At 39.5% G+C, this 11,523-nt stretch overlaps 1 protein-coding gene across 1 annotated transcript in view; it reads left to right on the top strand.

Annotated features, from left to right (window-relative positions):
* Positions 1-776: 776 nt before the first annotated feature.
* ATG14 (autophagy related 14) overlaps positions 777-11,523 on the top strand; it is a 35,025-nt gene continuing 24,278 nt past the window's right edge. Inside the window, exons 1-2 of the mRNA XM_037503394.2 lie at positions 777-1,012; positions 10,544-10,606. Of these exons, the coding sequence (XP_037359291.1) occupies positions 792-1,012; positions 10,544-10,606 (284 nt within the window). The 5' untranslated portion in view covers positions 777-791. The remainder of the gene's footprint in view (positions 1,013-10,543; positions 10,607-11,523) is intronic.

The raw sequence follows: 11,523 nt of genomic DNA, 5'->3' as shown, positions 1-11,523 counted from the left end.
CCTATTTTACTTCCACACTAAGAAACTTGGAGTAATTCTGTCTTGCTTAAATTCTACTTCAAATTCTTTCTTAGAGCTTCAAGGCCACAGTAAGGGCGGAATGTTGGCCATTACTTTAACTAAAATCCTCTTTTCACAACTGCCTTTGATGTCCACGTCCATTACGGTTGTTTGCACTGGCTAACTATTATTGGTAAAATATTAGATCACTGAAACACATTTGCTTATTAATCCTCACGACGTTATTTAGGTGGGTACAGTAATTACCTCCATATAACAGAAAACAGGCACATTTGCCCTAAATTACAGCTATTTTCAGTAGGTGGGTAAGCCAAAATTCAATCTTTCCAAGACCCAGACCCCTCACCCAATTTTACTATATACTGATAGGCAAATTTAAAAGGCATCCATAGCGATTCTAGGAATTCCTTTATTTTGTTCCCAATCCGTTTTCACCCAGCCCTGAGGGCGTCGTATGACTAGTTCTTGCCCAAGTCTGAGGCGTTCACCTGTAGCCTTGGCACGATCCAGCCCAAGATGACATTTTCTTGGCCTACTGGCCCTCTAACAGGCCTCCCCGCTCCCAGACCTGCTGTCCCTCCCGGACTCTCAGGCCACAGCGCCCCCACCCTCCTCTCGGGTTCTGGGAGCGGGGCGCGGGCCAGGGGCGGACCCCCTCCCGGCCCCGCCCCCAAGCCCTCGCCAGACCCCTCCTCCGACCCCACCTCCCGCCCAGGATGCACCTCGTTGAAAACAAAATCCCACGTGACTGACTCTGCTCGCAGGCCATCATGGCGTCTCCCAGTGGGAAGGGAGTCCGGGCGCCGGAGGCTCCTGGCTGCGGGCCCCGGCCGCTCGCCCGGGACCTGGTGGACTCGGTGGACGACGCAGAGGGGCTGTATGTGGCGGTCGAGCGATGCCCGCTGTGCAACACCACCCGCCGGCGGCTGACCTGCGCCAAGTGCGTCCAGAGCGGCGATTTCGTCTACTTCGACGGCCGCGATCGTGAGAGGTACGGCGGCCGTCACAGCCCTGTTTCTTCTCAGGGAGTCTCCTCCGGCTCGGCGTCCGCAGCCTAGAGCTTGGGGCTGGGGCCGGGCGAGAGGAGAGGGAGGTAGGGAGGTGGTTGATTTGCGCCGGCGCCTTGCTCTCAGGGGACGGGAGCGGGAGCGGGGGCGGGAGCCGCAGCCCGAGAGGGTTGCAGGTGAGGGAAGGTCTCTGTTTACCCACCACCCACGGGAGCGGAGTCTGACACCTCGGTGCTTCTGGATACTCGAAAGAAGGATAGATGGTGACTCTGGAGAAGACTTCCCCTGTTGCTGCCATACAGTTGGATTCTCGGCTCTTTGCTACACTCTCATTCAAAAGCTTGGTTTAACCTTTTTCCATCTTCGGAGGCACATTCATTCACTAGAGAAGAGACCAGAGGAGAACCAGATACTGTAACTGATTAAGAGGGATTCGGGCCCTGGAAGCCTGTGTTACAGATGGACCTTGTTATCAGACACTCTTACTCGAATGTGTGAACTCGAACTAGCTAGTCGTTCCCTTTCCCCCTCTCTGCCTCCAAAGATTGTTTCGGATGCGGAGGAGTTTGCGCATGTGTTTTGACTTTGTTTTAAAATCCAGTCTGGGAGCTGCAAACTCTTAGTTAACAGAATTGAATTTAGGAGCACATTTTGACCTTGTTTTGAAATCTAAACAGAGCTACAAGTCCTTGGTTAATATCATTGAAAAATCAGTACGATTAGTTGCAATCTCTCCCAACTTTTGTTTCAAGAATTTAGTGTCAGTGATAGTAAGATCACTTACTTTCTGATCACAAAAGTTCAATAATTAATTCATTTACAACAAGCCAGTAAGTTATTTCTCCCAATTTACTGTTGAGGAGCCTGCACAGTAAGTCCTTTTTCACTCAGGTAATCGTTGTAGTGTGAGTTCCTGGTGTTACTCTGATCATGAATAGAGTTCATTTTTTTACCTTTTGAAATGTGTGAGATATGATCTCTTTAGTTCCTGTGTCTCATTGATGCACTTAATGTCTAGAAATGGTTGCTGTAATGAGTGATAGGTTTAAAAATTAAACCAGTTTTACAGTAAGAGTACTAGGGATGAGATGGAAATGTTCAATGGAATTTGTCAAAAGATCTGTTCTGGGCCCTGTTCTCTGTACCTTTTCCTAGATCCATTTCCATGATTTAAATGCCATCTGTATGTTGAAGCCTCCTGGATCTCCATTCTAGACTTCTCTGAAACACACACACACACACACACACACACAAATAGTTTGTACACAACACTTGTGTTTAAACTTGTAATAAGAATCACCATCTTAATATGACAAACTGAACTCATGATTTTCCTCGATAAATCTGTTACCCCTATTCTCATCCCGATCCTCAATCTTCCTTTGGTAAAGGCCAAAGCACCTTCCACTTGCCTTGCCTTTTCCACTTCTTAACTCCACCATATCAAATCCCTTATACAGATCCCATCTGCTCTTCAAAACCTATCCCAAATCTCATCTTTTCATCACCTTTCATCCACCACAGGGTTATTGCCTCTGCTTCCACACATACTCCTTTGTAGTGTAAATTCCATATTGTTGCCAGAGAAACATCACTCCATTCCTCTGTTCAGATTTTCTACAGGTTTCCTATTTTACTCAAAGTAAAAGCCAAAGTTCTTAATCAGAGTTCTGTCAGTATATTGCCTCTTACATTCTCTAATATGCTATTATTTCATTCCTTACCTACTCTGCTGTACTCACTGGCCTCCATGTCTGTCCTTAAACATATCAAACACTTCTGCCACAGGGCCTTTGCAGCCTCTTTCAGATAGATGTATCTTTACATAGTAGAAACTGCCTAAGGATTTGTTGAATGAGTGAATCTACACCTTCCCACACTTTCCATTATTATCCATTATTTTCCATCATGAACCACTTGATGCTAAAGCCAGATACCTGAGAGTTGTCTTTTCCTTTTTTCTTATTGGAGATATCCAAATCATTGGCATGTCTCATTTGACCTGTTCCAAAATGAATCTTGAGTCTATCTACTTCTGTTTACTTGTCTGTTTCCTTTTTTTAATCCATCCAACTTCACCTCAGCACCCTCTGGCAGCCACAGTAGAAATGTAAATCAGGTAATGTCACTGTTTTGGTTAATCCTTTGAGTGACTTTCATGCATTTAAAATAAGTCAAGCTCCTCACCAGACATATGAAGTTCCATGTGATTTAGTTATTGCTTACCTCTATGGCTACTAAGCTTGAGTTTAAATGTGAGTTTTGAATTCATGCTGCTTTGTATTGAATCCAAGCTCCACCACTTGCTATGTGATTTTTGAACAAGTTTCTTAATCTTTCCTATGCTTGTTTATTTCATTTTGAAAATGGTGGGGGTGTCTATACCTTAGGTAGTGATTATATAAGAGTATTTAGCATGGTATTTAGTATATTTTAAGCACTCAAAAAATAAAGTCATGCCTTGCTCCATTATAGTCACTATTCCATAGTAAGAGACCTTTCAAATCCTTTCTTTCCTACCACAGGGCCATTTCCCTTTCTCTACCCTCCTCCTGGAACACTTTTGGTTAGTAAAAGTGTTTTGGTTAGTAATTTGGCACCTTGTCTTTCCTGTCTCAATTTAAATGTCCTTTAGAGAGGCCTTGCTTTCACTAAGATGGCTTCCCCATTATTTTCTTCGCATTACTGAATTCTTCATGGTACTGTGCATGATGTGCAGTGTTATTTATTTGAGAAAGATATGTGTGTCCAGTATGTATTTCTATGAAGGCATGAATTTTGTTTATGTTAAGTCAAATCATCAGATCTTAGTTTCACAACATCATTTAAAAAAACCTTTGATTTTTTTTTTTTTTTTTCAGTAAATTAGCCAGATTAACTGTGCCTGTGTGGGCCGTGAATGTGATAATGCATATCAAAGTTATTGAAAATGTCAGTGTATTTTTTCAGGTTTCATTAATAGACTAGCTGAATATATAGACTTTAGTGGTTTAGCAGTTCTAGGAAAATAAAGAATAATTTATTCTTTTACAGACTATATCTTGCAATATAATTATTCCTTTGACTGCTAATACTGGAACTGGTCTTTATGTAATTTTGTGGATAATATGAGTTTGGTTGTTAGAGTGTAGTAGCTACACTTATTACTTACTAGTTGTTCAGTGCTAAGACTTCCTTATCATCTTGGTATCCTCACCAACGCTGTCCTTTCCTCATCTCCCACCTTGGCCCCAGGCCTAAAATGTTACTTACTTTCTTCTCTGCTTTTTCCTCTGCCCTTTAGCTTGTGTGCTTCTTTATGAAATGAAGAAGAGGAATGACATAAAGATATATTCCCAGTACAGTCATCTTTGGATACTGTACTAGTGAACATGGTAAAATTACAGTTCTTTTAATAGGAAAATACTCTTCTGGGTTACACATTTATCTGATACAAAAAATAGCACTGTTACTCCATAGAAATTGCAATGTTGAAGTAACCTTTCCATTTAAACTTGTAAGGAATTGTTTACCAGTTTATGATAAGTGTAGGAATAGGACAAGAAGCACAATCTGAGGATACCCAGAGTCTGCAGCACCCAGAAAGTCTGCCTTCTGATTTAAAACAAGTTGAAGTGTGGATTAAAAAGAAAGATAAGTTCTATGAGCTTGTAGGTAGTACTCTTTAAAGTAGGTTTTCTGAAGCGCTGCAGCATTAACTTCACATAAGAGTTTTAGGAATATATGATTACTTTTTACCAGTAGACAGAAATATGGGCATTAAACAAATTGAGAGGTAAGGTAAAAAAGACAAGCAGAAAATTTAGAAAGTACCAAAGATTGCAAAGGGAAGGCATGCTAATACAAAAAAAGAAAATTACTCTTTAGTTATTTCTGTTCTTCTCTGATGTCATTTTGGTTGTTAGCCACTTAGCCTATAAAAATCCGTTGTCTTGAGATTTCAATTCTGGGGTCGCATTTGTATACCCCACTCCACAGAACAGAAGCTTTACAGGTAGGCAGCTCCATCTTTGGACAAGAGTTTATTAGTTTCATTGCTGTTTGATTATGCCCTTCAGGTAGAGTCTTGGTCCCACCCAATACCACCTACTGTGTTTAACCACTAAAGCTGGATCTCAGAAAATAGAACTCTTTTAAAAGCATAAAAGTGTGGGCCTCTCCAGTGGCGCAGCGGTTGAGCGCTGGGTTGCGAAGCCTCCCGTGGCCTCTGCGGCGCTGGTTCGATCCCCGACTGCTCCCCGGCCACCGGAGGAGGGTCCCACATGGCGCGCAGACCTCTCCTGCTGCCCGCTGCTCCCCTCAGCAGTGTGCTTCGGTCCTTCTGCCTGCTCTGCTCCCCGCTCTGGCTCTGGTGAATTCTCTCACCCTCCCGCGCTTCTGACTGTACCCAGTGCATGTACAAACAAAAAAAATAAATAAATAAAATAAAAGCATAAAAGTGTGCTTTTACTGTATTATCTCATCCTAAATATTCTTAAATAAGAGCCAGCCTGATAGGACCTTTTTTTTTTTTTCATGCTGCATTTGTTCATAAACAACTCCTTGTATGCTTAAAGAACTTAAGGGAGAAAAAATTGGTTAGTAATTTTTCCTTTGTTAATATCCTAACTCAAGAAGTTTTTAGTTCTTTAACCATCTCTACTTAAATAATGGACATGGCTGAGCGTTCTTCCCCAGGCACATCTCTGCTCTCACTTGCTTACCTGACAAACCTCACTGTTTTATTTCTAGAGCCAGAAATGATCATAACCCTTCCACCTTAACCTGTCCAAATCAAAGATTCCCTGCCGCTGACCTAAAACTGTTAGTGCTCATTCTCCCTTAGGTTTAAGGGGCCCAAAGAATATAATCTGCCTCAAGGGACCTAAGAATGTTAGATTCTTTAGGGGATTTTACATATATATGTACACATGTATTTGTATATATTTTTTAATAGTAAATGTAATCCTCAAAGCAAGTGCGTGAAAAATTTTAATGGATTGAATAGTATCTTTTCTCCCTCCATTTATAAAATATGATCATTGCAGAAAACTTTTGTAGTTTCATTCCTAAAGAAGGAAACAAATTTTATCCATATTTTCACAGCTTTGTTAACATTTTTTTCTATTTCCTCCTTTCAGCCTTGTTTCTGTATATCATTTTATGCTTGTAAACATGTTTTTTTATTTTTTATTTGGGTTTATACACTATGTATATAGGTGGTTATTCTGCCTTTTTTCTTTTTTTCAGCTGTTTCATAAACATTCATGTCTTTGTCTATAAAAATATTTTAATGTCCTTTATGGCAACATAGTGTCATTTGATTACTCATTCTCTTATTGGACATTAAAGTTGTTTCCAGTTTTTGCTATTATGACTGATTTCATGATTGGCACCATCAAATACAAATCCTCCTCTGATCTTTTTTTCCTTGAACTACAATATTGGATTGAAAGGGTGTGAATAATTTTAAGGCCCTCATTTGCATATTTGAAAAGTTGAAAAGTGTGTTACACTTTTCTTCTCTGGACACAAAGTAAATTTATACCCCTACCCTGAGGGAAGGGACTGGGCAGGCAATAGAGCGATTAGAGTTGTTTATGAAAGGTGCTGTGTCTGGGACAGAGTAAGTGTTCAGTGAGTCAGGGGTGTTATCACCTAGCACAGAATTAATAATAATATGGATGCCCCGTAGAGTACCTGCCCTGGTGCTGTTTTTCTGGTAGTGGGAACCAATGTATGTGACTAGCCCAGTCTGTGGTTTGGTAGACACAAATGTGTGTGGTCATGGGACTGTGGAATAATGAGGCTCACATTCTTATCTGACACTTCATGCTTCATTAGCCATACACTCCATTGCTGTTATTCCACTTGGCATGTTGAAATGAATTTGCCCAAAGCAAGTGAATTTTTTTGGCTTGTGAAACAACAGATTTCCTCTGCCTATAATGTCTTCCTTTCCTTAAAAGGGCCAAATCTAACTGATCCTCAGGTATCGTCAAGTCTCAGCCCAGACAGGCATGACTCCCAGGAAGCTCCCTTGAAGCCCAAGCCGTGTTGGGAGCGAGTTCTTGTCCTTGCGGGTCACCGTGTGACCACCCGCTCTTAGTTCTCATCAATCTCCATCACAGGAGGACTGTTTGAGTCATTTTAAGGGGGTACTTTTTTAGGGGAAAAAAACATATATGAGTATGGGGGAATTTGGTAGATAAGGTTATTATTTTCAAATTGGAAGAGAAAATACAAGACCTAGTATTGTGAAAGCGTGGTCACAGTGCAAGGTCACAGACATTTTCAGTAAACAACATAGACTAGGGAGGTTCAATAACAGCAACAGGATGGCAAAGGTAGCTGCATAAAAGCCTAGAAGGATCTATACAGCAAAAACGTAAGTAGGCAGACAATAGATTGAAAAAAAAAATTTCAAAAATATATGAAAGAAAAATGGCTGATTTCCCTATCAGTAACCCTTTCAGGAAAAATATAAAAAATGGACAAAGCGCATAGTGAATAAGGTAGGAAAAAGGCTTTTAACGCTTCTGATAATGAAGGCAAATAAATTATAACTACCTCTGGGAAGAAGCAGGTGGGAGACTGAAGAAGGTGGCAAAGACAGCATAAAAAGAAATGGACAACATTTAGGCAGAGTGAAAAGACAGTTTCTGTTATTCACTGTTGGTGCGGGTATAAATTAAATGAAATGATTCAGAGAAAATTTAAAGCTAACTGCCAGAATTTTGCATGTAAATATTGTGTAAGAATTTCTCATGGAGAAACTTAAAAACTTGTAAAGAGTTGTGCACTAGGATTTCATTTACAATATTGCTGATAGTAGTAAAAATTTGTAAGCAGTGGTAATATTCATTGATATAAGTAGGAACTTATATACATAAATTATGATGTCTGTTCAGTGTAATTCTCTGTGCCTATTAAAGAACGAGATAAAGCTGTATGTTCTGAAGATAGAAAAAGATAAAATATATTTTATGTGAAACCCAACTTGAAACACAGCACATAAAGTAGGATGCCCACCTGTTTTTTAAAAGATAAAATATGTATCATTACATCTGGCTTGAATGTGATGACTGTTCATCTTTCTCTACTTCTAGAGAACTATACTGAGAAGGTAGATGATTGTGGAATGAATTTCTTATCTATTTATTTCCTTGAATGTGGGATGGAGAATTCCGGGAGTGGATGAGTGTACTGATGAGTAGTTGAGATGCTGACCAGCACATTACTTGAATCATCTGCTGTTTAGCTTTTTTTTTTTTTTTTTTTTTTTTTTTTTTTATAGAGGCATGCTTTATTTATTTGTTTTGCTGGCTTTGTTTGTTTTGTTATACATGCACTGGGTACAGTCAGAAGCGCGGGAGGGTGAGAGAATTCACCAGAGCCAGAGCGGGGAGCAGAGCAGGCAGAAGGACCGAAGTACACTGCTGAGGGGAGCAGCGGGCGGCAGGAGAGGTCTGCGCGCCATGTGGGACCCTCCTCCGGTGGCCGGGGAGCAGCCGGGGATCGAACCGGCGCCGCAGAGGCCGCGCGCAGCTTCGCAACCCAGCGCTCAACCGCTGCGCCACCGGGGAGGCCCTGCTGTTTAGCTTTGTTATCACCTATTCTGCATTTCCTTCACGAAGGCTAACATTCTTGTGAATATGTTTGATAAGTAGGAATTGTTATCTTCTATTTATTATTCCTGCTATCTGCAGTTTATTTATTTATGCTTAATTTTAAATAAAACCCAAGAGAATCAACCAACTCAATATAAAGCTGGACAGAGCTGTATCCCAGTTTGTTTTAATACAAAGTGACATTTTTACAGCACATCTGGAAGGATAACTTCTGTAGCCTCCAAAAGCAAGGTTTTATCCTCTATGTCAGATTTTTGTTTGCATGGTTTGATGAGCCTTGTGAGTTTTTCGGCTCCTTCAGGTTAATGGAACGTGAATCACCACATTGCCTCAGTGAGGCAGAAGTAAACACCGCATTAGTTTCTCATTTTTTTATACAAAGACAGGGAAGCATACATCAAGTAATATGTCCAAGAATACACAGTCGACTGAAGGATATATAGATTTTTTAATATTCTGGACAATGCTTTGTTATAAGTGGTAGGCATAAAAGTAAATATCTGACAAATTAATTGATGAATCTATGAGTCTGTCTACATTCCACCTTGGGTTCTGAGTTTTCTGATAGTTCCTACCTTACTGGTCATTGCAGTGCTACCCACAGAACTTTCTGCAATGACACTTTGTGCCCCTGCCCAGCAAGGTAGCTGCTACCCAGATGTGTGTTGAAATGTGGTTAGTACAACTGAGGAATTTAAATTTAAATTTTTATTTAATTGTATATTAAAAGTATATGAATCTGTCACATATGATACTACCTAATTTGCTTTTTTGCTTAATAATGTATATTTTCAGTTACCATTTTACATCTTCCATTTAGTAGTACATGCCTTTTGGTATGTATCAAAAATGGAATTACAGAAATACTATTTTAGGGAGGTTTCTCTGGATTATTTTAAGGAACTCATTTTTCGGGCTATTTTGGTTCTGTTCTTTCCATTTAGGCTAGAAATTCAAGAGATAGCTAAAAGCCTGTTCTTAGACTCCATAACATTACAGTAGCATGTGCCGTTACCAGTGTTTGCTTGAAAATAATGTAATGATTTGCTACTGGTGCAATTCAAATCAGTTGCACCATGTTAGCCATACAGTTTTTTTTCCACCCAAATCCTTGCTGACAGCAAGCCACATTTTAGGAACACAGCAGTAGCCATGTGTTGGTGGCTAGCATATTGAACAGCACAGACCTAAAAGATTTGACTGACATTGTTAGCCACCTTCAGCTAGTGATGTTTACAGAACACTAGCCAACAGTTGTAGGACACACTCCTTCAAGTGCACATTGAGATCATTAAGTCACCTAGAAAATTAAACTGTGTTTCTAAATAGCTTATGGGTCAAAGAACTCTTGTGGAAAATTAGAAATTTCAAGGTAATTGGAAATGAAAATATACCATATCAAGAACTTTATGGGTAAACTGAAGCAACATTAAGGAGAATTTACAATGGACTACATGTGTTATCCTCCCTTTTAATAACTTTTACTAAGTAACTTGTTGGCCTGTGATAACCAGCAATAAAATGTATAGTAAGAAAAAATTCTGTACTTTAAAAACTATGAAGAGCCAGTTTATTGGTGAGCAAAGGATTCAATTAAGCTTAATAATGAAAATTATCTTTTATAATGGAAGCCTCAATTTCCTGGAACTCAAATTAACTTTAATACTCTGACACACCTGTTTTGTAAACCCATGAATGAAATTTAAACTGAGAATTTGAAGTTAGTTTTAAATAACCACTGGTAAGCAGCTGTGTGTATCCTGTAGAGAAGATGTGTAGTGCTTACTCTGAGGATGGTGGTATTTCCAGATGTGTCTGAAGACATTATTGGCTCTCAGTAATTTGTGAAATTTTATTGAACTGAAAAAGCATGTTTAAATGAAACATTGATTTTTTTCCTTATAGGTTTAAAGATAAGAAGGAGCGATTAAACCAACTTAAGAGCAAGCAAGAAGAATTTCAAAAAGAGTGAGTTTTTATTTTGCTTTTTAATATGTGAAGGTTACCTAGTCACCACATGGTTTGGTTCAGTGCTGTGATGTGCAGCTATATGGATTGTTAAATTGCTGAATATAAGATGCAGTCTCAAAGTATGTAAGAGAAGTACATCTAGGAGAAGCAAAAGAGGAGTCTCAAATTTCTAAAACAGAATCAGACTTGGTACCTTGTATACAATTGCCACTCAGTGACTGGATGGGTGTATCAGACTCCTGGCCCTGATGATTAATATGTGACATATTGACCCAGGACAGTAGTCATATTGGACTCAAATTAATGACTCCTATGGTGGCTGCTATAGGACATTTCTGCTTCCATTCACCTTTCTTCTGTACCAGAGGTCTGCAGATCATCTACATCATAACTCATTAGCTGAGGTAATGGTTAAAAATACAGACTCTTCAGATGCTGTTCTTAGATATTCTGAATCACTGGGTCTTGGAGGTGCCCCAACAATCTGAGTTATTAACAAGCATCCTGATGAATTGTTCTAGATTTAAGAATTGTCGTAAAGATTTAAGAATTGTCCTATAGAACCTGTGTCCTGAGCTGACCCAATCTCTGTTCTACAAAATTATCTCAAGTCTGATTAACACATTCACTAGCAGATTAAATCTTCTGAGATAGCGTGCATTAAAGAAGTATGTTTGGATTTATTTAACTTGAGTCATTTCTCTAACTTAATCACAGAACCTTTTTTTTTCATAGAATACTTTAATAGATAAGTTTTTATAGGGGCTGGCTTGCACCATCTCTTTGGAAACTGATTATTGCACTTTAGATCATGAATTCTCTTGTAACTCTAAGAATAGTAATCAAGGGGAATTATTGATTATGAATGAAGACAAAGGCTGTGGTTATTGGAGAGGTTTATTATGAACATTTAT

The sequence above is a fragment of the Talpa occidentalis genome, unplaced genomic scaffold (genome assembly GCF_014898055.3).
Source record: "Talpa occidentalis isolate TD23 unplaced genomic scaffold, MPIMG_talOcc4v2.1 talOcc4.11, whole genome shotgun sequence".
NCBI lineage: Eukaryota > Metazoa > Chordata > Mammalia > Eulipotyphla > Talpidae > Talpa > Talpa occidentalis.
This window is presented reverse-complemented; position numbering and strand designations above follow the sequence as displayed.